Source organism: Idiotropiscis lumnitzeri, chromosome 7, assembly GCF_059441095.1.
Source record: "Idiotropiscis lumnitzeri isolate Australia: NSW breed Sydney's pygmy pipehorse chromosome 7, RoL_Ilum_1.0, whole genome shotgun sequence".
NCBI lineage: Eukaryota > Metazoa > Chordata > Actinopteri > Syngnathiformes > Syngnathidae > Idiotropiscis > Idiotropiscis lumnitzeri.
In genome coordinates, this window is record NC_142397.1 from 6,835,100 (window position 1) to 6,861,532 (window position 26,433).

Here is a 26,433-nt window from a genome sequence, read left to right on the forward strand (position 1 = left end):
GTTGAGCATTTTATTTTATGTTTCAGCAGTGCTCATGTTTTCCTCTCAAGTAACACCTGTGTAGTTTTTAAAGTGTCTTTGAGTGTCCAGAAAAGCTTAATCTGATTTTTATTATTTAGTCGTCATGCCTGCAGAACAATTTGGGGATTGGGATGTGTTGGATATTTTTTTTTTCTTGCAAGTCAAGTTTTTTTTTTCTCTACATCTTTCCAGATAAAAGTGCACTGATTAGCTGCTGTAAGGCTTGCCATCTTATTACGATTGGACTCATCTAGAGCTACGTGGAAAATTGTTTGTGCAGTCACAATTGAGACAGTGCAGTGAGAGGTGCGTGCAGCTCCCAAAAGGTCAGTGTTATCAATATCGGCAAACAAAGATGGCACAGTAGGAATTAAGAGGAGTAGTACTGCCTATTTTCAACCTGGTAACCATGGGCATCCCTTTATAAGTTGTATTTTGTTTTATGCTTTTTTTTGTTTCGATTTTGAAAATTGTAATTGTTCCATCTTATTGTTTTATTTACGTATGTACACATTTATTTCATATTAAGAAAATGTGCATCCTGTTGCTGAAAAACTTGACGTGGGCCAGATCTGGACCTTGAGTTTGACACCTGTGCCTTAGGACTAGTATCAAATAAAAACACACCCTACAGCACAGGATAATCACTTGGAGCAATCTTCCAGGGGTATCCGATAATCTTCCCCTTGATGAAGGGAGGAGAAAATGCTCAAATTTGACCCGATTGTCAGTATGTAAGTACCCAGCTTTATGCAGATCTTTCAATTACTGTCTCTGAATTACTGTTCATAATATCCTTTCCCTGTCAGTTGATTACATTTCCCATTGTGGGTCGGTCTGTCTCAAACCGGGTCCGGGTGAGTCATCCAAGCCCTTGGCTGGAGAAACCACTCAGGCAACCTGCAATTATTATAACAATATTTAAAGTGGCTCATGGCAGTGCTGCCGGAGCCATGTGTGAGAATCCAGGTCATCCGGGGCTCTTGACCCCAAGCCCCCGACGAGCTCCAAATGTGACCAAGAGAGAGCGCGACCCCTACGGCCTCCCTCCGATGGGCGGCATCCAAAGCCAATGGGACGAGGCGGCCTCGGAGGTGAGTAGATGTGATTGGACGTGTGTCCCAGCACTATTTGCTTCCACTGTGGTTAAGAAGATAGATGAGATGAATTAGGGAAGAGCTGCTCACTCAGCAGGAAAATAACAAACGCAACGTCACAGGCGGGATGATTATCCTCTGGCTATCCATGACAACTATCGACATCAGATGAACATGAAGAATACATGTAATTAAGGGAAGAAGAGGGGGGACTCACTGAGGTGGGTCGTCTTTATTAAGATCAAGCTATCCAGTTAAATTACTGTCATGTCAGTGATTGCATATTCGACACTAGGGGGCGTCATTAACATTAAATGAGCGCCTCATTTTTGCTACTCAAAACCGTGACTGGAAAAAACTGGGTTACAAAAGTTTCATACCCATGAGCAATGCTCAATTTCTCGGCACGGAACAAAAAAAAAAGTGTCTTTCACTTGTTTGCATGAAAGGACATAGCACAAACAAAACAATCCATTATTGCTTTTGTTCATCAGCACTCTTTACTGTTGAGTGATTGCATAAGTCTGAATATCATTGTTTCCCTGCTTAAGTTTCCTTGTAAACCAACCCTGCTGGTTTGTGGTGCTTACAACTAAATGTACTAAGTTCGGCGAATTGAAAAAAAAAATGCCCGAAAAGATGACTCCATTTACATCGTTTTCAAGGATCAAAGAAAGCTATAAGCGCAGTCTTTGATATAAAATACACTTCATATTTGTTGATTTTATATGAATTACAATACATTATTCAAGTAAATACCTGTTAAAAGCTTCACAAAAAATAGTAGTAGAAAAACTGAGATTAATCACAATTAATTACGGATTTATTTGCGATTAATTGGTTAAAAAAACTTTAATTGCTTGACAGCACTAATATACTATGTATATAATTGTATGTATGCGTGTGTGTGTCCGCGTGCGTGTATGTATGTATGAATGACACATGAGGAATGCCCCTTGATTAATCCCCTCTCACATCGCCAACCCTGACCACATTCTGGCAAAAGTGCAATTAATCAGAATGAGACAAGACACCTATGACAAACTCGCAAAGCCAACAGGAAGGTGAAAAAAAATTTCTCCCACTGTCAATTCACTTTCCTAACATGATAAACAAACACAGTTAAAGCTTCAACTGTGTATTTCCAATAAATGGAGAGAAACTTGGTTTGTCCACACAAATTCATAATGGTAACTTTTTATTTCATTGAAGCGTAAATGGAACCACTTTTGGATTAATCAAGTAGAGAAAATATATTCTTTTCGGCTCATTTCATCCTCACTTAAAGAGGTGTGTAAGTAACCATGAATCCCTTTCAGCAGAGAGCATCCTCAGATTCCATTAGGGCTGGAATGACCTCAAATTGAATTTGCTCTGACTGATTCGATTTACATAGTTTTTGTCTGTAAATTGTCTGGAGGATGGGGGGAGTCCTAGCTCCCTCTGGGTAATTTCCACACTACCAGTCTGCTAGTGCGTGGGTAGTGCTCTTCAAAACCATTTCACGCCAACTAAATTTAGGTCACATATCAATCAATGTTGATCCCAGATCTTTGAATACAAAATCAGAAAGCATATTTTCCATCCACCCATTTTCTACACTGCTTGTGTGGCCAGCTACATTGTTTTATGTGACCCGCTAATGCAATGGAAGTGTCTACTTGATGCCCCTTTCTAAAAAAAAAAAAAAAAAAAAACCCAAAAAAACTTTTTATTAATCAATTCCTAACATCTCTTACAAGTGTTATTTTTTCCACCAAATCCATTCATAACATAAATTGAGCAATTTTCACGTTGAGTTGTCACTTTTTTTCATGAATTTTGATTTGAAATTATATTTGCTGTTAAACAATGTCCAATAATAATCAAATGCAGCGGAAATAGTGTATAAGAAATAGAAATATGATGAGGAGTTTATAGTTTTATAATATGTGATTTTTAAAGTCATAACAGCCCTCTGAGGAAAAACAGATCTACAATATGTGCCGTGACAAAAAAAATGCAACTGTTATTGCGTCTTCAAGAATTCCAATTTACTTTTTTACGCAATAATATTTACTTTATTATGCAAGTAGTATTCATACTGTATATTTAAAATAGAAAAACTAAAACTAACACAAAACAATGCATTTGTGAATTTCCTCCAAAAGTTAATGAAGTAACTGAATTAAAAAAAAAACACAAGTCAAAATGAAATAAAAACTAAATATAATGAAAAATCTAGCCCCGTGGAACAAAACATGCAAATCCCACAAATTTGGGCAGATTTGAGATTCGAATCGTAAACCCAAGAACTGTGACTATGCTAACCGTTAGGCCACCATACTTACCATTGTAAAAACGACAACAAAACCGACACCTCTAGTCCAAAGATCAATACTTTTTGAACTTGTCATAAGCATAGAACAAATATCGGCAAGTGATATCATATGCTAGTTGAACAAATTATTTTGCTCGTTTTAGGAATTCCAGGCAGTCATCAAACAAGCAAAAAAAAATATAGAATGACATGAACAAAGAAAGTTCAAAAGCAAATTAAAACATCTCAACAACTGCAGATGGAGGTTTCCATGGCGACATAAAATATTTAATACCATCCGAAAGTGGCGCAACTTTCATGAGTCATTAAAAAGAATTCATTTATTTGATTTGTAACTCCTCACAAACACTGCTTTCAATCAATTGACCAAAGTTCATTGTTTTTCCCCTTTTATTACTTTCCATTAAATGCCATGTTGTTGTTTTTAAAAACTTGAAGAATACTTATCTTTTATGCCTATGCCAGCGATAAAAAGCTGATGTTTTAGGTGGTAAAAAAAAAAAGCCGGCCCGCTGTCCTGCGACAATGACTCAAAGCCCCAATTCCAGGCATGCATTTACTTATTATTTTTTTTTCTGCTGAAAACAACTCTGGCCTTCCAAGTAAGTTGTTCGCTTCCTGGTTCTTAGTTTGTCGAGACACACTTTCTCTCTCTGCTTCCCAGGATTTACTGCACTTGCTTTTATTCGATCTGTCTTTTAAATATACCATTAATGCTGAGCCATTACAATTGTTAAGTACATTTCCTGCCTCTGAAAGTGGACACGTTAGCTATTAACTGCATCCTTTTAGTGTCGGGTTGTGTGCGAAGCTTACCGTCTGCGTTGTAATACCGTAATGAGGACTTGTCAAGACCCACTTTAGATCCATAGAAGCCGTGTATGTTTTGAGGATGTGTTTTGGCATGCATGAGCCAGCCTGTCATCCACAACCTGGGAAAATCCACATGGAAATATTACATTTTTCAACCCATTCATCCCACAAATATTCGCATCATACTGCAAGACTTGGATGTTCATGCGGCCAGTGCAATTTAGGAAGAACCTGATCCCCATGAAGCAAATATTGGCACTGTCCTGCTCTAATTGTGTTTTTGGTCAATTACGCAAACAGAGACGGCAACGGGAAATGAGGCAAAATGTGATTACTTCCAATCATTTCTATTCATGTTTTTTTTTTTTTTTTTTCATGCCGAATTGGCTCACCCCTGCGCTTGCATTTGCTTGTCGTGAAAACCAAACAATAAGGGCGCACATGAATGGACAAGCTTCATAGGAACAGGATCTTTTGCTTTACATTCCAAATAAATGACATTCTGGAGTTGAATTTACACCCTTTAAATTCTTGTGTGATGACTTAAAACACAGCGGTGCATTTATATACGAGTGACCTAATTTAGTTTTTCGTGAGACGTCACCCGTCCGATTTCTTTACTTGTATGTGCGACCAAAATGAAGAGATTGATATTTACTGTCAAACTAAACCAAAATAAACGACAATTAAACATGAATTATTTAAAACAAAGTTTTTTTCCAATGACTTCTGTTGTGGCATTAAAAAAAAGCCCTAATTTAGTTTCGGGCCAATTAAAAGAGCTGATACGATATCTGATGTTTCATCAAAAATTTCATTGCAACCATTCTATCACATTTTTTCTTTCTTTCCAAAAAACAGCCAGGTGCACTTTGTAGTTATGTTTTATGATTTTGAGGAGCACTTTGGAAACATTTAAAAAATCCGAAAAACTTTAGTCAAGTCAATGCAATGAAATCACGCGATATTAAAAGGTTTGCATTGCACATGCTTCAATTCCTGTTCTCAGTTGTAATCTAATTTTTTTTCTCCTTTGGGTGCAACAGTGTTACAAACAGGAGGTGTGTCATGAGAGCAGGCGGGGCGAGAGAGTGACTGAGAGACGGAGAAAGAGAGAGAGCGTGACAGAGACTGCAGTGGTTTTGCCAAGCGTTGCTTTCAAAACTCAACCTTCCTTTCAGCGTGTCTCACATGTGGACCTCCCGAGAACACGAACATGGGGAGGTGAGTTATCATTTCTCTGACTTTCTGCGTTATTGATAGGAATTGTGCCGTTACCGTGCTTTTCTATCTTATATGCCTTTTTGATTCAATACAGAGCAGTGAGTAAAGTGTATAAAGAAATATTACAGGAGGACAACGTTTCAACAATCATCTTCAATCTTGGCATTCAGAAAGCCTCGTGTGAGTTTTTTTTTTTTTTTTAAATTGACTAATTTGTCAAATTTCCATACCTTGGTTTTGAGCAGAATAATCTTGACTAGAGCAAGTTTGTCAGAAAAGTGGTCTATTTTTTTGCAGCAAGATGCATCCGTCAAAGCAGTATTCAATCAAAAAAAATTGTGTAAATGCTCAATTTAATCATATTTTCTTTCGATTGCACATTTCCAACTGATCAATGTTTCAGTACTTTTTTTTTTTTTTAAATTGCTGTTCTCTAACAAAAAGCTACATAGCAAAATTCCCAAAAGGTGTTTCATCTACCCGCGACCCTTATTGTTTGGCCAATACAGGATCAATTAGAAGTAGCTTTTAAATGGTCTTCATCATCCTTTTTCTATTTTGACATCATGACACCAAATTGACACCTAACAAAAGATGAACAATACCTTGCTATTGCAAGGCATCAGACAGGATGTTGTCAGAGGGAAGTCAGCACTGAGGTTAGTCGTCTGCCTCTGAATGTCGTCAGCTATAGCAAACGAACGACTGAAGGTCACAGAAGTGGAGATCCTTGGAAAAAAAAAAAAAAACGCCCGTTTTGAATTCTCCTGTTCAGATTCTTGTGAGAGAACAGGAGACATTGAATAGTTAGACATACATAAAAGTTTTGTCGAATTCAATTCACCTGTGCAGGTTATAGTGCATTTTAGTCTGATCTTGAAACTTTGTCCGAAACCGGAATATCGTCTAATCTTGTGAGTGAGTGGTCTATCTGTGTGGTAAGGAAATGTTGTCGCTCCCACCCACAGAATGCGTTTGGTGGGAACATTCTGGCCATCCCTACGCTCCAAATGAAACCAAGACCGCCACTGTTTTGTCTTTGAACATCTGGGAGCCGTTTAGATTCTCTCCAGTGACTCATCCATAAACACAAGCATGACTTGTGACGGGCTGTGTCCCAACATCACCTGCAACGTGAGCCTCACGGTGAAGGGCGACAGCAAGCCGGCGACGAGCATCATCATGTTCTTGGCTGGCGTGGTGGGGAACCTCCTGGCTCTTTTCATCCTGGGCGTACACCGCAAAGAGCACCGCTCCACATCATCCGTCTTCTCCATCCTGGTGACGGGGCTCGCCCTCACCGACCTGCTGGGCACTTGTCTCCTCAGCCCGCCGGTCTTCATCTGCTACGCCCGCAACATGTCCCTTATTGGCCTGGGCGACGAGAGCCTGTGCCAGCTCTTCGGCTTCGCCATGAGCTTCTTCGGCCTGGCGCCGACCCTCATCCTGTGCACCATGGCCGTGGAGCGCTGCCTGGCCATCAGCCACCCGTACTTTTACTCGGTGCACATCCGTCAAAGCTTTGCCAAGGTGGCGCTTGTCGCCATTTATCTCTTTTCCCTGGCCTTCTGCCTTCTGCCATTTGGCGGCATCGGCAAGTTCAGGCAGTACTGCCCGGGGACGTGGTGCTTCATTGACATGGATGCCACGGGGGATGCCAACGCTGAGCGGGTGCAGGCCTTCTCACTGACGTACTCTTCTCTCATGGCGCTGATCATCCTGGCCGTGTTTGCCTGCAACGGCTCGGTGATCGCCAGCCTCTGCCAGATGCACCGTAGCCAGTTGATGCGGCGAGGCTCGGCCTGCTCGACGGGCAGGAGGAGGAAGCTGAGTCTGGCCTTGTTCGGATGGGGCGAGGAGGAGATGGACCACCTGGTGCTACTGGCGCTCATCACGGTCATCTTTGCTGTCTGCTCGATGCCACTCACAGTAAGATCATACGCTACTTACTCTGTGTGTGCGTGTGTGCGCGTGCGTGTGGGTGTGTGTTAGCGCGTGAATGCGCATGACCACATTTTTATCAGAAAACAAACATTGGTTTAAATTTGTCAAAGGGAAATTCTGAGAGGTTTTAGATGAATGTGTTCATATATGTCAGCATCAAGTGAAAACAAAGATGGTACAAGTAGAGCTACTGTGTAAAAAAAAAAAGGCAAAAGGACAGTGGCAAAAGTACTGATTCAACTTGTATTTAAGTCAAAGTCAAAAGATACAGACACTTAGTTGTTGACTTTTGGCGGGTTAGCCACATTTAGTCACTTGAATAATTTGTTTGGCGCGGCTTTTTGGCCCACACATTTTTTTTTTATCAGGACTCAGTAGTCAAACCTGCGCAGATTGAAAGATACTCATGTCAATAGTTGAAAAAAAGAAAACAAAAAAAAACATTTTTCTGTTAATTATACACAATACTTCAAAAAATTGGACCGAAAGTCGTTAATGATAACTGAAAAAAAACTTACCTGCATATTCTTTGAATGCCAGAAGCTGCTCTTTTTTGGCTAGCAAACACACAACGCATTCACCTGGAATCTTGCTTCTCTGTGTCTGTTACATCATCGTTGCTAATGGTTCACGTTCCTCCATGTAACAGTTCTCCCGGTTTTTCCACCTTTTAGCCGTGTCTGGATATTCAAAAAGGCTCCGTTTTAAGTGCCATCATCAAAGCAATGCCAAGACAGCACAATCACACATCGTGCATTTGTTGAGAAGAACCTTCTTCATCAACATGATACCTGAAATGCACAAATGAAATTAGATTACAACTCTGCTAACCGCAGCGTACCTACAACAAATTCGATTACTCTCTCATCAATATTTTTGTCAACATCGTAAATAGATTTTGTGGTCATCCTGCACATTATAAAAAGCTGTCAGTGTGACCCCACTTTAGATAGATATTTGTACATCTGTGTAATCGCCACATTGACACCATTCAGGGTGAGCTTTGGGCATTATGGAATGTGGGAGGATTTACCCGGTCTTGGTAGTGTTTAGGTGCTGGTGGTTGGTGTTATGTAGTGTGACAAAGAAGGGAAAAAAGGTGTGCCTTAAGAATGTCCTAGCATTCACCACACTGGCAGGTTGCCCGTTTGTGTGTGTGTGTTTGTGTGTGTATGTACATGAATCTTCTCAAGCTCTTACGTGTGTGCCATTAAAAAGTAAACCCAGGGAGGACAGGTCAATCAGGTGAATCAGCGTCGTCTCCGTGCCCCAAAACACAAACTTCATTTTGTAAAATTATTTAAATCAAAGCTGTGCTTTACGGAGGTTTACGATTAGGTCATATACGGGAAGCGTTAAAAGTGCTCGATCCTACTCCTTGTTGCTCACCCAAGGTCTGATGTTCTGCTTGTGGTAAAGACTGAAGCCGACCACCAAGCATGAGATCATACATGTCAAGTAACAGAGTCATATTTGAGGGGAAAGTCCTCCCCACGTAGTCAGCCCGTGACTTTCCAAAGCGGTTCCGTTTGCCGGACTTGCTTCACGTTATGAGCCCGATGCTTTTGTTCTCGTAATTACTGACATCCGAGACCTGTTTTGAACACTGTACCTTCGTGGCCGTAGCCCAAAAATCTGTGAGACGGCGGCGGCGAGGATGCATGTGAATACCAGCTGCAAGTTCATGACCAGCACGCAATACGTTAACACTATTGTAAACAGATGTGTGAGAAAACGGATGATTGCACTTGATGCATGATTCAGCTTATCTGGACTGCAATGAATTTATGTTAACCATTTCAGATTACAAAGGGGAATATTAATGACTCAAATACAAAGTAGTTCCCCTTCCAGGAATGGGTAATGTTGGTTTTGGGATCAAGTTGCATAGTATTTAGTGAGAAAGAAGTCTACCACAAAAGTGCTTTGAATGTGAAGCAGAAATTTGCAATGGATGACCGGAAAATTTGGTCAACCTGCACAAATAAAAACAGCAACGCAGTGTGTGCATGGCAACGTCATTAATTTTTGCAATGGAACTGGTTCCCTTGTACTTAATCTTTGTTGATGATGTGACTGCTGACAAAAGCAGCAAGATGATTGCTGGAGTGTTTCAAGGCATATTAGCAGTAGTGATTGACTGATATGCTTTTTTCGGGGCTGATACCGATTATTAGTAGTCATGGAGGCCGATAACCAATATTTGAAGCCGATATTCACTGGTTGAAAAAAGGGGGAAATGGAGTCAACATTTTAAAAAATAGCAACTCCAAAACTTAGTTTAATTGCCTTTTAGCACGTTTATGAACCAACTTTCGTGATCTACAACATGTTAAAGCTTTTTTAGAATTTAAAAAATAGACCACTTAGTTTTAAAAGTCTAACAAAAAGTGCAAGGAGCTCCCAGACTCTGCTGCATTTCTTATAGTTCAATGAAAACAAACATCTCTTTCAAGTTTACTACTGCAAATAGTTTTGTTTTAGTTGTGAGTCTCAATAGACTGATATTTATTCAAATTTTGGCAAAGTCTGTTTCCTGTCCTTCCTTTGCTAGTGGGACCTCTCCTCTAGTGCGTGTGACTCGAGGTGAAAAAGCAAACAGGCAATTTACTGCTGATTGGCTGCAACAAGGAACCAATCAGATAGTGCTGTGGACAGGATAATCTGCTTCTGCAGGCAGGGCCACGAGCACAGCAGAGAAGGCGAGAGATACGTGTTGCAGCGAGCCAAAATAAACCAGTGTTTAATTTATCGGCCTTTTAAGTTAAATAAATAGGCCGATGCCGATAATCACTATATATCAATATCACTACACCACACTGGTGGTGTAACCTGTTAATTTGGCCGAAACCAATAGTCCGTGGTTATCTAACACTACTGCGTGAGTGACGGCAAACAAATTCAGCATTTGTGGATTGGTACCAATAAGCATACCAACACATGAAAAACAATTGTCATAATGAAAAACAACTGTCACTTGCAAATTCTTAGTTCTTAATCCTAATCCTTGTTTGACTAACTGTTAACTCATCTGGTAACTGCAGTACATTGTGGTTGCAAGTGTTGTTATTTTTTTTTTCTGGGTTGGATAACTTGGAAACACACAAGTTGTCACTGAGATTTTGGAATGAAGCTCCAGAATATAGAAACAGATCCGAAGTCTCGAATCCTGGATTAGCTTCCCTGGCAACTGGAATTTTCTTAGAAAAAGACAGTTGTAAGCTTCTCTGTATTTTATGATATTGTGTTCATTTGTACTACAGTTTTTACAGCGTTTGATGTCTCGTTGGATCTGATGGTGCCAATTTGCAACTAAAGTCACGCGCAGTGCAAACCTCTTGCCTGTTCAATGGGCTGAATGACAGCTGCACATAACGTTCTATGACACATCACATTCTCAGCGTTTGTGGTTTCAATGGAATGCGTGTTAACCACTCACAGAAGCATTTGTGTTTGTGAATATTGAACAGGTTTTGCAATTGCGATTGTTGGCCATGACCGTTCTGTTTGAGCATATTCTGTAAAAAAAAAATACTCCTTGTACACCAGAATGAATCACTCAGGATAATCTTTTAGAGAGATCAGAAAATCAGGCCGTTGCTGACTTTGATCAGAAAGCGGGGAAATGCTTAAAATCTGTCCCGATTTTAAATATTTGTGTACACCACTAAGACACCCGAGTAGTTGTCGAGAAGGCAAAGCAGCAGTTTGGTTTCAGGAGAGATTCAGATATTCTCTAAGAAAAAGCTGACAACTGGTTTCCACCTGTTTAACCTGTTGCTGCTATGAAGTACTTCTCAAAAAGAAAACGTCTACAGTAACACAAGACTGATCTAGTCCTACATTCATCAGTGGTCTGATTTTCATGTGCTTGCCAATGGAGAATGTTGACATCTCGCACTTAGCACTTTGATAATGAGAGATACAATTTGATAGAAAAAAAACACGGGGGTGCATGTGTCTAGAAAGTTGAATTTTGGTAGTTGAATAAATACTATGTTTTAGAATCAATGATTACCGGTGTTTTCTAATTGTGATTACAATATTATTTGCAGTAATCGTGTTTCTTTCCCCCAACTCTAATCTGGGATCAAGATTAGGAAAGAGTTGCGTTCTTGTGGTGTCTATTTCAGGAGTTCTCGAGGGACTCTTATTTTTCTCAGGCTTGTCACATCAACAGCTCGAATGTAAAATATCATCCACTTCTGATTTAAACCAGCTTTTCTTGCTGTCAAAATAAATGACACCCACAGTGTAATTACGGTGTACTGTAGAGATAAGATAACATTGACCAATGGCCGCTGAATGTTATCATCGCAGATGGCCTGTGGAAAAAAAGGTTTGATTCGTTTGTGAAACAGGCGTGTCATTCACGCGCAACGTTTTATATTCCGTGCTATTAAGCATATACGATTATAGCTTTGTAAACCTTTAAAAACCTGTGACTACGATTGCGTTACAAGGAGATACAAATCTTCCCTTGATTTAAATTTACTCCACTGACAACTGAAGCATAACTGAAGTGTGCCCAGTGGGCAAAATAAACAAGAATCAGAATTTAATAGTGGCGGCTAATTGCCTAATGAAATGTCTCTTTCACATGCCTAATCGTAATATGTCTAGTTAATATGTTGCCTTTGTGATTATGTATTTATTGTGCTTTCAAAGGTATCGTGAAGGGACTCTGGCCCACTTATAAGAACGAGAAAAACAATAAACAACTGAATCAATAATGAAACTAAAGAGCTCTTTCTGGCACATGGTGATCATTACTATGCCGTTTATCTCTAATGAATCTGTCCTGTTACTCATCACAGTCATGTTTGGGACAGGTACACACTAATCGACCACCCACCTCCACTATCACCACCAGTGCAGTTTCCATGGCAACCACCGATCAATATTCCTCCATCCATTATCTGTTCCGCTTGTCCTCACAAGGGTCGCTGGGGGTGCTGGAGCCAATCCCAGCTGTCATCGGGCAGTAGGCGGGGGACACCCTGAACTGGTTGCCAGCCAATCGCAGGGCACACAAAGACGATAAACCATCCGCTCTCACACTCACACCTAGGGACGGTTTAGAATGTTCAATCAATCAACCATGCATGTTTTTGAAATGTGGGAGGAAAACGGAGTACCCGGAGAAAACCCACGCAGGCATGGGCGGAACATACAAACTCCACACAGGAAGGCCGGAGCCGGAATCAATCCCATGACCTCTGCGTTGTAAGGCCATCGTGCTAACCATAAAATATTATTTAAAGGGTCTGGATGCGATTATACTCATAAATCCACCCTCATCTTTGAGACTTTATTGAGGAAAGTCCTTACAAGTCATATTCTCAGCAAGTGTGATTCATTAAGATGGAAACTGACCGAATGTTTTTGTGTCACGATGAAAGGTTCCCATTAGTGTTGCTGCTGTGTGGGTGACTCAGTCAGCATGCCAATATTGACTTAATTAGAGTTGGGTGAAACAAAATTGTCCTGCTCCGAGTTAAAGTGAAAGTGCCACAATAAACAGTAACAAGATGAAATAGGATGTTTTGGTAGGATAGGTTGAGGTCAAAATATAACAAATATATATATATATATATATATATATATATATATATATATATACTTCCAAGTTAAATGCAACTGAACTGTACCCAACAAATGCCCTGTCCTCCACTACATGCCCCACAGTTTGAATATTTAATTCAGTTATTCTTTCCCCTACCACTAGAGGGAGCCCACCTACTCCACTAGAAACACTCTAATGGTACACCATGCTGTCAAAGGTAAGCGCAAATTTAATATAATGACAAAAGCCAAACAACTAACGTCCCATTAAAGGAGTGGACTCTGCAAATTCACTTCAGTGTTTCTGTAAATATATTCTTAAACAGCGCTATTATGCTATGCAGTTTTTTTACGGGACATTTTAGGGAACAGAATGTACGGAACAAATGCGGGAGAATTATTCACCCTACTCTGCTTCTTCATACTACCAACAGCATAATCCAGGATTCAGTCATTTGTTTAGAGAGTCCAAATTAAATACACGCTCTTATTTACATTGCGGTTGCTGCTGGTTCTTCTGTTACACCAAACACATCACAACCTGTGCTATTCACATCATCCTTCTTTCTCTCAGATGCTCAATCATTTAAGAATGTAAAGAAGAAAAGCAAAAACCATTTTCATGACATGAGTATGAGGTAATAATACTGGTATGGAAGAACCGTTGGGATGATACGATTGTGCAGGCGGAGGCATTAAATAGCGACCTCGAGAGAGAGTTGCACCACATAAATATGAACGACTCGACAGGCTTAGCGGAAGGCAGATGGAAACGAAAAAATGTGTGCACAGAAAAAATTGATTGAAAGAAAAATATTAAAAAAAAAAAAAAGCCAACCCTGTATAGTTTGAGGGGCCTTCAACGTACCTGTCACTCACATTTGCACATGCACTCCTCAAACTTTCTTGCGCCGACTACTGAAACCTTTTTCCAAGTGATTGTCCAAGTCCCATTTCATGTTGAAAATGTGCAACTTCAAATTAACGTGACATTTAATTAAGAATCTCAATCTCAACCCATAGAAGAAGGACTAACTGGGATTTTACTGTTGCTTTCACACACACAAGTCAGAGTTCCAGTTTCATTTTAAAAATGAGTAACTTAAATTTAATGTGACAGTTTATTAAGATACACATTCAATGAGCTACGGGCAACATAAACAGTTTTATGCTAATTTGGGGTTTGTGGCAATAATGACACCTTGCATGACAAGGGGCTGGATTCGAGTGCATTTATTTTTTTTTTTTTACATTTAAAAAAAATTATATATTTGTATTGCTTTTTTTTGGAGAGGCTGGAATTGCTTAATGGCATTTGCATTAATTTCAGACAGAGGTACTTTCCCAACCAATTGTTTTTTTGCAGAGCAAAGCGTGACGCTGACATGCAAGAGCATGAGCGTGGCTCAGGTGATAGTCACGCTACAAAAAGTCACCTTTGTTTCCCGCACTTTTGTTGTCCTGCAGCTGCTGCCTGCCTATTTTAAAAAAATAATAAAAAAAAGACACAAAAGCTTCAATGGGAGGAAAGATGATTCTCCTAATGTGTTCTAAACAATTAGGAATGCCTCTTCTTTGTGGAACGACGTTTAAGCCTCCAGCATGCACACGTTTCATGTTTGCCAAGGATAGCTGCAAACATTGACTTGTTGATACGCTTACCTGCAATTTGTCCGTTGACCGTATTGACTTCAAGAACAAATGGTTTGTGTAATAAGGTTAGGAGGCACCCAGGCTTCCATTAAATGGCGATGAAAGGCGGCGCGGGACAAATTCTGATGACGGATGAAGGGCAAAGACTGCAGCCTAGACAGCAAACTGATCCTCGGTGCTTTGGATTTACTTTGTTGAAGTAACAATAGATAAAAATGAGACCTCAGGATACCATCTTTAAAAAGATGTGCCCGGTTAACTTGCTTGGAGAAATGCAAATGCATCTTTGTTGTTGCCATGGCGATCTGGGTCACTTACTACAGTGGTACGTTGATATACGAATATACAAATTATCTTTCCACATTGTTATGAATGGTAATGCCATTAATCCGTTCCAGCCTCAGCAGTAAAAGAGACCAAAATGTCAGGTGGCAAGGCAGGATGGCTAGCTGGCTAGATAGAATAATAGAACATTCTAAATCAGGCGTGGGACCAGATGTGGCCCGTTAAACGTTTTAATCCGGCCCGCTGAACTTGAAAAAAATTAAATGAATCAACCTTGTTAATGTTTTATTTTCTAAATGTTGTGTTTTTTCAAAGACATATATTGTTGTAATGCTTTTGTTCACTTTCATTTAAAATGAAATTAATTTTTTTTTTCTCAGATGAGATGAGGTTACCAAAACACTCCATCCATCTGCTCCTGGTCCGACCCCTCTGTCAAATTTTAGCACCCATTGTGGCCCGCCCATCAAAATGGTGGCGCTATTTGCTCAATTAGATAGCTAGCTAGCTAACTAGCTGCTTGCTAGTTGGATACAGAAGCTTGATTGATATCTGCCTGGAGATGGCGCTGTGCCGTGGATGCTTTGGATTGCCCATGACAAACAAAAACTTGTTCGGCAACCTACTGGAAGCCGGAGTAACTAAATTAACTGCCACCAAATTTAAAAAAAAAACAATCCTACTACATCAGCAACGGCGATCAAAGCGTTTATTGAATAGGACAAATGATCTCAGTGTTTACTGGCATCGCTCAAATGACGGGAATGATTTTGTGTTCTCTTATGTAAAGCGTTTGTTTTCTTTCGGCTGCCAGTCATTTTGTTGGCATAGTGCGTTCAACGCAGCTGTGTCTCAACTGTGTGTTTTATGTTCAGACGTTTGAGATCCTTATTGTTGATAGCGTTTATCAATGTGGCTCATGTTCTTGCTTGCCTTCTGCTTCCTGGGTAGTTTGCCCGTGTCAACACACGTGCTTTGTAGCGAGTTTGTTTGATGAAACCCAGCTTTAGATGCCAGTCAATGCTCCTAGGCTATGTACTGTCATACATGTCTTTAAATATAATGTGGGTCAGAGAACATTTCGAAACATTCTTACTCATACTTGTCATTTCTGCATTCAAAGTGAGTTAACAGGACTCATTTTTTCCTCTAAAATTTCAAGCCAACCATGGCCGGTGGGCGTTTATCTCTACATGATTCCGAGTGTTACTTTTCTGATGAAATTATTGCGACATGTCAAATGACACTACAAAAAAAAAATCACTTATCAATGGTGTTAAATTGCTTGTCATAATTTATTATCATAGATTCAACTCCTCGGCTTTTTACCATTCACTTTAATCCTACTTTGTCTGTGACTTGATTAATAACATACCAAAAGGTGCACACTCAACTTCCTTGCCTTTATTAAAGCGATTTGTCTCCACGTAATCTCCTAACAGAAGTTTATTACTTCGGCCAATTAATTACAGCTCATTGATTAGGGCCAAATTTTTGGGCTTTGGCGCCTCTGCAGGAGATGTGGCCGGAGTAAATCTGTCATCTTTAGTCAAATGTCGTTGACAGAATTCCACTCGATTTAGGATTTTTCAATGTATAGTTAAAAGTGAAGGCGAATTCTTGGTTACTCATAAATGTGAAAGGCTCCCAGTTTGAATCACTCTTCTGAAATTACATATACCGTATGCTCAAAACACTACGAATAATTGTAATAATAATCTTCAACTATTGTTCAAAATATTACGACACATAATGGAATAATTTGTGATTATTTAACAATGTCGAAAACAAATATCAACATCCAACACTTTTAAGTCGATTCAAAAGGCCCAAGAGAGCAATGGCAACAACAACAGCCGTATCTTTTAATGTGTTCCACTTTTTACAACAATTAGTTGTACAACATTCCTAAGAAATCACAATATCTCGACGGGGTCAGCTATTTTCAAACAAAACCCACGCTCTGCGACGTGACCATCCGTCTGAACGTGCATGGGGGCAACCCATGTGGTCCTTGGGGGCTACGTCATGCCTGTGGGCATCATGTCGGTGAACCCTGTAGAAGACTTTGCGGTTTAACTCTTGAACTTCCAACTGGACCAATCATCAGAACACAAGTAAGCAAATAATTATTTTTAAGGATCATGGAGCTTAGCCATTTGGTCGATTTTTCCATAGAAGAAGGAAAAAAAGCAAGCTGTTGGAACAAATAAAAACTTTTTCCCTGAACACAGAATCTCATATTTTTTTGGGTTCCCTGCGAATTAACAGTGCCACCCAGAGGACAATTATTAGAAATTGGATTTTGTAACAAGAGCAACAACAGTGTCCATCGAGGCCCGGCCAATATTATCAGTTGTATGAGATTGAGACAATAAAAAGCTGGCAAAGACACATTGCAGTGAAATACAGCACCCTTATCTCAAATAAAAACATATGAGGAGCATAAAAATGTCCATCATGTGTTGGTGTGGCACAAATGCAATTGCCTGGGATGGACTCATGTTTACTCCAGTGCAAGTGGCATTTCAAATCATATTTTACCACTGAATTGGGATTTAATTGCAAAAGTTAGATGTGGAATTGTTTGTAATATTAAAACATGCAGAGAACCATGTTTTTAGCTCCCTTTTTTAACATCTGGTCATATTCCTGGCCTATTTCTTATCAAGTCCCCTTAGAAGATAACGGAAATGGGAATCATAAATCTGTTATTAATAACACAGATTGTTTTCCGCAACAGCGTTCTCCTTGAGTCTATATAAAAAAAAATGAAGCAGTTTGTTTTTCTCTTGTCATGTTCTTTTCCTTTTTAAATGGATTGTTTTATTGCTAACAGAAGAATAAGTACATTATTTTAAATATTCACTGAATAATTTTTTTTGCTCTGCTACCACTCAACGCTCAAATTTTTGCGCGCTCTGGGTTACATTCCAGACCATCCCTACGATAACTGAATACTCACATATGGAAATACCATGTTAGAAATACTGCCTAGGTGTCTTTTGTATCATTTATAGAAATACTTTTAAACACTTTTAATTATTATAATTTAAACAGATTCAAAATCAAATATTGTACGAACAGTAAACTTGATCCCCGTGCTTACAATAACTTAACTTATCTCATTATATACATGAATAATCATGCCAAAAGTCGTACATTATAAAACAAACATACATCCGTTGCATTCTGTCGACGTACAATGCAGGATGTTAGAGGACTGAGACATTAATCATTTCTTTCTAATCTGGTCGGCAAATAAGTTCTGTTTTTTCTTCTTCTTTCATATTGGCAATGTTGTGCATAATACTGTACCGCTACATAGTGGCCAGAAGTGGAATTGCATCTCAAAATAAAGTCGAGTTCTATCCATCCATTTTCCAAACCACTTTTCTTGAACCCGCTCACCCGTAGATGTTGTCTTTCGTTACAAATGTTCCCATTTTGTACTTTGTATTTGACCCAGATGCGAAAGCAGAACTATTGATCTAATTGTCACATAATTATGCAACTTTTGATGTTGACATCTAAAAAAATAAAAATAAAAAAAGGAATTGTTCTCAGTGCTCCAGCCTCCAACACTTAGAAGGGAGTGTCAGTGTGATTAAGCATGTTTTCTTTCCCAAATATTTGGCATGTTGCATTACTTTTGTTTTGTTTCAAAAAGTCAACTTAGTCATTCAGACAACAAAGAAGTAAAAACAAAAACAAAAGGGGGATAATTACCACCAGGCTCTATGGAAGGTTCTGTGGTTTGGGGATTATAAGGGTCAGTGAACCCTTGCTAATGTTTACCAGCTACAAGAACACGAACGGGAGAAATGACTTTATGCTTTGCTCAGCAACATCCCTCACTGTCCTGAATACTTGCACAACTTCCATTTCCCCCAAACTTCTACTGTCGGGAGGAGCACCTACCAATAGATGTCATTTCAGTCAGTCAGCATCTTGTTGCTTGCGATGAGCCATATTTTGTGCTGTTCCTGGAACTACTATTGACCAATTATTTGTTTTCAAAACCAACAAGGATTCAATTTCAGTACCATGGAAAGAAAAAAAAAATTGCATTAAGAGTTGAATTAATGTTTGAATGAATCATCTTTGAGCACTAAACTGCAACAATATTGGTTATTAGCAGAGGATAAATATATACGGCTGTGAATATTATTATATTGTATGCCTTTGTGTAGCTGAACTGTTTGAGTTGAAGTATACATTTTTAAAGGTTTTTAATAACCACAACGTTGATGCTAATTTCATTAGCCCGTCTGTGATGGCGGACAACTTTTGGAAGAGAAAGTTAATGTGCTTTGGTTAATTCTATTCGTAATTATCTGGAAATGGCAATAAATTCAAATCATTTCAATAGCCAGATAAAAACTTCTACTTGAGCAATTTGGCCAACCACAACAGCAAAACGATTAAAGATTAAAGACTTACAACACTAGTTAAAGAACATTCCAACAAGCAAAGACAGAACATTCACAACAAGTTCAAATTACTGGCAAGCACGATTGCACTTCTCGAGAAAAAGCCGCTTTCATAATCCTTTGAAATGGTCTCTGAAATTTGAGGTTGTTTTGTAGCTAATTCAGACCGAAGTACCAGCAAAGCTAAATACACAGATTCAGTTAGACCAATAAATGACTGTGTCATTAGCATAGAAATTGTGAACAGCAAAGATCATTTGTCCATAAATGGAAAATAGTAAATGTTCCCAGCATGGAACCTTGGGGTACACCCTTAAGCCCACAGAAGAAAGAGGATGAAAATAACAGCCGACTGGACCCACTGAGATCTGCCGGTCTGGTAATTTGAGAACCACTTAACTGCCTGCCCAGATGACCCAACCTTGTGAAGGCACTTTAATGAAATGGCATCTGTGTCAGTCCAATCCAGAGCCTCAAAGAGAAAATTGGTAACCATACGGGTGGCTGTAATAGCGCTGTGATAGTTTCTAAAAGCGACTGGTATCCGGAGAGCAGAGCACTTCTATTTAAGAAATCTTTAGGCTACTCAGTTATTGGTTTCGCAAGGACTGCAACAAGACTAGAACAAGCTAATTTTAATCGTAGAACTCTAAACTTCTATTTTACATGACATTTGCATTCCAATTACTAAAGGTAAACCGTATGAAGTCATGTAGTTCAAGGTAGTCAAGTCGATCCCCATAATAAGTCAAACTAAAGTCGAGTCTTTCATAACTTTTTGCTAAACAAGTTGAAAAGCCTAAAATCTGCAACTCGGATTTGACTCAAGTCCCCTACTAAATTCACATGCACAGTAATAAAAAAATGTTTTTCCCTCAAGACAAAAATTGCATGTTTTATTAATCGACGGTTTTACTAGTCTTGGCATAAACAAACAAAAGGGAAAAAAAGGAGGGGAGAAAAAAAATCACTTTTCCATAATCTCAGTGGAGCGATTGCATTGTACAATCGAGGCTGTTGATTACATAATGCACACTATTTTATATTTCTCCAGACAGATTGAACACCTCGCTTCCCTCTTCTCCTTTCACTTAACCCAGTTTCAACACAAGGTGGTTTTTCACTCTACTTGCTCTTTTTTTCCCCCATTTCCTCTTTGCTACGTTTCAGATGTGCGCACTCTGACATTTTATGTGCAAATCTTGGTGTGGTTTTCTTTTGCCGATGAACAGTCATTGTGGTGTTTTGGAATTATGGCCAAAAATCTCCCAAACGTGTGGAACAATGTTATGTTTGGCTCAAACCGATGTTGAACCATTTGACCAGAATCAGATAGATGCAGCTTCTGTATTGGCTCTCGTTCCTTTGTGTGTTTTGGAAGTAGCTGAAGTATGCCTCTAAAAGGATCTTTGTGTCTGCACACTATTGTTAATGATGCTCACTAAAAGGCCGGTAATGTGTGTGAGTGTGTGTGTTGCATAATGATTGGACAGTCAAACAGAATCAGGAAGCGGGCAAGTCAGGAAAGAGTCCTCCAAGGTCTGAGCTGGTTAATGACAGACAGTGGAACTTGTAACGTCCATTAGCGTGCTCCATTTCTTGGAATTTGTGGCCATCCTCACCAGCTTGTATGACACATCCGGGCCAGAACACACCAAACCTGCAGACTAGTACGACGTGTGCCCAGATTTGGTGGAGGTGTGAGCACAATCCAAGCGATGAATGCGATGACTCACGGCAGAAATAATTAGATGAAAACATTCATTAATGTGTTTGCTGATTGGAATGTTGTTGCAGTGCACTGTGCGCGATTTCTGTGTACAGTGACATTAAGATACACTCAGGACGCTTCATTAGGTACACTAAGCACATCCATGAGAGGGGATGAACATTTGCTCCTAGATTGTTTAATTGGGGAAGGATTTTTTTTTTTTGCCAACTGATTGATTCCTTGTTGTTTTATTTATTTAGAATATGAATGTAAAAAATAATTAAATGAATTAATTTTCTTTGCTGCTTCTTATATATTTAACAGGGGTGAGCATCTCTTCAATAAAGGACAACTTGACACGTATCTCGATAAATATACGATGCAATTCATTTGATTTGGTGGGACATTATTTTCTAGTTACTTAACAATAATTTATTATGTGAGAAAAAAATGCGGTAAAAGTTGTTGTTAATGTACTAATTTAACACATTTCACTTATGTATTATTTTTGATTCGCTTGATTAAGGGAGTGTTAGAAAAACATTTCTGTTGGATGTGGAGTAATAGTTTGTGGATGCTGCATGTTGGATGATGACTGGATGATAAATGAGTGTGCGTGAGTGTACAAAACACACTTTCCAATTGGCACTCTCCAGTCTGTCTCTCCTGACCGTGTCTTTTTGGCCTCGTGAGTTTCAGCCTTTGGCCAAACACATTCATATTCTGGTGTTTAAAGATCATCTGACATGGCAATGCTTGTATCTCCGCCGCCTTTGGCAGTTGGGATTTGTGTCCTCCTGTGCACTGCCTGGCGGACCATAAGAGGTTGGGTGGGCTGAACGGAACGGGCAGAGGCAACAGTGCAGGGTGGCACAGCTTATGAAGAGCTTTCTGCAAACACTTTATGATGGACGATGACACACACTTGTAAAACAACACATTGCTCTGTACAATGGTGGGAACTAACAGTACCACTAATCATTGATGGGCGTTGCGTTCTAGACCAATCCAGCAATAAGTAAAATCTGCGATATAGAAATACCCAATTTAAATACTCTATAGGTGTGTTTTTACAGTATTTTCGATAAACACGTGTTGAAATAGAGTACAATATTACTTTTGTTGTTTGTACACAGTCTCAAACTAAATACATAAGTATGCGGCCATCTAGTGGTTGAAAGTGGAATTACACAGATTTTCTCTAGTGTGAAACCAGCCATCCATTATGTTGTTGCTGTACTTGATTACATGCTTCCGTATCTGTACTTTGCTCAAGCATTCCCTACATTTGAAAACTGTAGTTTTGTAGTCAGTCATTTCGCTGTTCCTGGTTTTTTTGGTGACTTCGCAAATTGACGGTTAGTGTGACAGAGAAGTTTTTCTTTTTAGTTTAGAATTGTCGACCTTAAATGAGAAGCGAGTAAATCCTATTTATGGCAGCAAATTAACGACATACGACACATTAGTTGCAATGACTTCTTTCATTTGTTCTTCTACTTTCTTTTCGCGGTTGGCAAATATTTTTAGTGCATTATGACCTTCAACAACTATTTTTTGGATTTATAGCACCAAAAGTCCCAATAACTGACCGACTAAAACGAAAGGTTTTGAATCCAACCAGAACTCGTTCGCTGCCACCAACACAATTAGGGAACACGGATTTTGGGTGTGAGTCATACCTCTGCTGTTTTTGGTCTCGTTTTTTGTGGAGTGACTTACATGTTTTTTTTTTTTTTTTTCCTTCTTCATGATGCATTTTTTCAACTGCTGCGACTTTTCCAAAAACATACGCTATTTGCTTTTTCTGTGTGTTCACATGCATTAATTTACTCATTGAACCAAATCAGCAAATTGGCACACTGGTTGTGACAGCGCATCACTGCTGCTTGTGAAACTCAAGAAATTTAACACAACCTCACGTCAACACGCTAACTTCCTCAAAATGTTAAACACACATGGGGCGTTGTTTTGCTTCCACTTTTTGGGCCGTGTGACACATAGAATGACAACTCTCTTCCATGGCTTCTCCAGTTGAGTAGAGAGTTGCTGTTGTTTTGCTTTTTAACCCCACCAGGGTGACCACATCCGTGCGAGTCTCGATGAGAACTCAGAGCTGGACTTGCTCCCTCTGTCTGTTCTCTGTCATTGACTAATTCATAGTGGAGTATGGCCTTAGCAACAGGGAAACATTTACGTAATGTACTGAGAAAGAAAAAACCAATCCATTATTGAGGACTGCAGGGTTTGTCGGGTTTTTCGCAGGGATTATGAGGATTTGTTGATAGAGCAGAAAAAATGAAGTGAGAAAGTGTCTTCATGGGCCAGCTGTTATGTGCTTTTGAACTTCCAGCTGCTGCTGTCTGGCTGCATGGCCTCTGCTTGGCCACGGTTTGCGGTTTTGTTCATTAGCCACCACTTTAAGTTGGTAGGCTATTTACCAGGAAAATAACACCAGCGTCTGTACAACTGTCTGGCTTGGAGATTTTTACGGAGCTATGCACCCCAATTGCAGACTGGCCAAGTACAGAACAGAGTTCAACATTTTACAGCCTAAACTGGAAGCTAGAGTTAATTTATTTACTTCCATTAGTGTTGTTAGTTGACTAAATAAACTCTTTGAGTTGTAGTCTTTCAAGCGTTTACTGACGACTTTCATAAAATTCAAACAAGTGTTATGGAATCATAAGTTTGATTGTTCAGCCCTGAAAAAAAAAACACTGGAAAACAAAAAACAACAAGCCTTCAATCAATTCTGACACCTTTTTCACGCCTTTTCAGATCGCCGGCTTCATCAACGCCATCCACCCGTTTTGCGGCGACGAGAACCTGACCGCCTTCCGCTTCTACGCCTTCAACCCCATCGTGGACCCCTGGGTGTTTATCATCTGCCGCAAGTCGGTCCTCCGACATCTACGTTCGTTGCTGAGCTGTCGCTTCGGACAGGGTGCCGGCGTCAAGACTGCGGCTCATTGCGCCACCTCGCCCTTGCCCCTGGAGGGCAAACCTCCGGACGTGACGCAGAGCGGCTACTACTTAGGGGTACCCACATCAACCGGTACATGATGGACGCAATTGTGTGCGTGTGAGCGTGTGACATAACACCAAGGGGGAAAATGTTTGACATGTCCAAACCTACACTGTTCTACGCTGACTCTTGAAAAGACATTATGCACCTTCTATTGACTGACTGTCACAAGGTGAGACGTCTCTTGGAAGTTAGCACAAAGGAGCACATCAATGTCATGTGGCCATGGAAGGAATAGCATATAGCCATAACATTAGGTACACCTACGCAAGCTGATGACTTCTCATGCAGGGATGACCAACTTAAATGCACCATTTTTTTCATCAGTGCGACAAAGGGAGTAAATGTTATAAATATGGACAAAACATGTATTGTCCAATGCATGTCATCCACTATCCTAACCCAAGAGCAAAGGATGTGAAGCAAACTGAAAAAGAACCACATACTGTGTTTTTTTTCCAGTGCAAAGAGCTCTCTTGCATGAAAATGACCATTCAAGGACCACACAAAACACCAACATAAAGTGCAAGAGCATTAAGTGCATTTTGATCTTTTTTTTTTCATAAAAATCAACTCATTCAAAATTATAATATTGTGGTTCTGTTTGTTCTGGATGTCATTCAAAATCCACTAAAAAAAGTATGTGGCCTAGCCATGGTGTTGTATAGGGCAGTAGAAGACCCAGTGTAAGCGTGACTAAGACATGCCTGCCATCTAGTGGTGACTGGTGATATTGCAACTTAAAACAACAGTCGACCCCGTGCCTATTCGCAATTCGGAACCTGCAAATGTATTTTTTCTCTTTTTTTTTTTTTTTAATTTTAGAGTTATACGGCAGCACGGTGTCGAGTGGTGAGCATGTCCGCCTCACAGTACAAAGGTACAGAGTTTGGGTCCGGCTGCGGTGGAGTTATTGCATGTGCCTGTTGTTTGCCTGTTGTAATGTTTTTTTGTTTGTTTGAATTAGTGTTGCAACTTGGTCTTTTTAAGGTTTTAATCGCATTGATAATCATTTGGTTTACGTAATATTCACACTGAATTCAAGTGGCCTCACTTAAACTGTCAATCAAAACAAAAAGGCCCCCTTTTTTTTTTTTTTGTAAATACAGTTTCGGGAGTACATGAAGTGTCCAGTGGGTGCATATGGCAAAAATCATGCATGCATGTTTACAGTGTTCTTTCATTCTGATTAAGTCTCAAACTATGATGCAACAATACAGACATCTGTATGAATAGTTGCGAAAGAGTTGTGAAATGCGTACATTGTTAAGAGTCTGCAATTAATTCTTTGTTATCGCATGGACATTTGATTTCAAAAGAGTTTCTATAGTGTGACTTTTGCAGCTGCGCAATGTGATTTGTTGTGAGTGAGGCATTCAAACGTGTATTCGTGCCTCTTCGCTGATGTCTCACTGTGTTGTGTTTTGCACAATCGCGTTCACTTTTCAGGTTCATCCGTGCATGACGCGCACGCCAAGTACTTGTTACGACCCGTATTGAGAATGAATGTGAGATTAGATTTGTAAATGCTCATGTACAGTAAATTCAATAGCAATCCACATTTGGTTTGAAAGTGAAATTAAATGTTATAACAACATCAACAAAAAGGATTGCAATGCATGCACCTTTGCAGATTTTGACGTCAATTTGGATTTTAAATATTGATTTCAAACCAGTGTAGAAGTACATTTGTAAGGACAACCTGTTCAAATAAATGTTTTAAATTAATGTAATTTCTGGAAAAGACAAAGTGGCAAAGGATTTTACATTTATTATTGTTTTCAATATTGGATATACAATACATTTAATATTGTATATTCAATATTCGAAATGTGTATTTCATTATAATGTTTTAAATTCTGCTAAAAGGTACGAGGAAAGGAGATGCTTTGATTTTTTTTTTCAAGCTAGGGATCATTTCAGTTGGTTGGAGACTGCACCATTGTTTGGAATTCAAATGAAGCAGCTGTTGTGTCGTGTGTATGTGTTATTAAAGCCAAGGTGCTACTGACATCAGGAATGGCAATTAAAATTGTAACTCCTACTAAGACATGAAAATAGAGAAAAAAAAAGAGAGGATTTTATATATTAGTGTTTAAAATATTTACAAAAAGTCAATGTCTGTGTGTTCTACATGTTGTGCATTGCATTTCATATTAAAGTCTTAAAAAAATAAGTCAGTTATTTTTTTTTAGCACTCACAATATGTCACCGGTTTATTCCAGAAAAAAATAAGTAATATTACTTTGCATGTAGAAGTGCAAAATGAGTATTTGTCCTTCAGAATTTTGTTTTTCCAAATCCAATCCAGTCATCTTTTGTTGTGGCTCAACATTTCAATA

At 39.4% G+C, this 26,433-nt stretch overlaps 1 protein-coding gene across 4 annotated transcripts; it reads left to right on the forward strand.

Annotated features, from left to right (window-relative positions):
* The first annotated feature begins 104 nt into the window (after positions 1-104).
* ptgir (prostaglandin I2 receptor) lies at positions 105-26,210 on the forward strand. 4 transcript variants are annotated; one of them, XM_088301535.1, is made up of 6 exons: positions 105-347; positions 687-755; positions 831-1,115; positions 5,298-5,475; positions 6,444-7,404; positions 23,845-26,210. In XM_088301535.1, the coding sequence occupies exons 5-6, from the start codon at positions 6,571-6,573 to the stop codon at positions 24,127-24,129; spliced, it is 1,119 nt and encodes a 372-aa protein (XP_088157661.1). In that variant the 5' UTR covers positions 105-347; positions 687-755; positions 831-1,115; positions 5,298-5,475; positions 6,444-6,570; the 3' UTR covers positions 24,130-26,210. The 4 variants fall into 4 exon arrangements, with proteins under 4 accessions (XP_088157661.1, XP_088157664.1, XP_088157660.1 ...); XM_088301538.1 differs by adding an exon at positions 5,570-5,655 and having other exon boundaries at positions 105-1,115; XM_088301534.1 differs by having other exon boundaries at positions 551-1,115.
* The last annotated feature ends 223 nt before the right edge of the window (positions 26,211-26,433 follow it).

What these genes read in the sequence shown, in the direction of transcription:
- ptgir (XM_088301538.1), top strand. Translation starts at nt 6,571, where the DNA reads ATGACTTGTGACGGGCTGTGTCCCAACATCACCTGCAACGTGAGCCTC. An exon ending in TCTGCTCGATGCCACTCACA is followed by an intron (nt 7,405 to 23,844) that starts GTAAGATCATAC and finishes ACGCCTTTTCAG; the next exon opens with ATCGCCGGCTTCATCAACGC.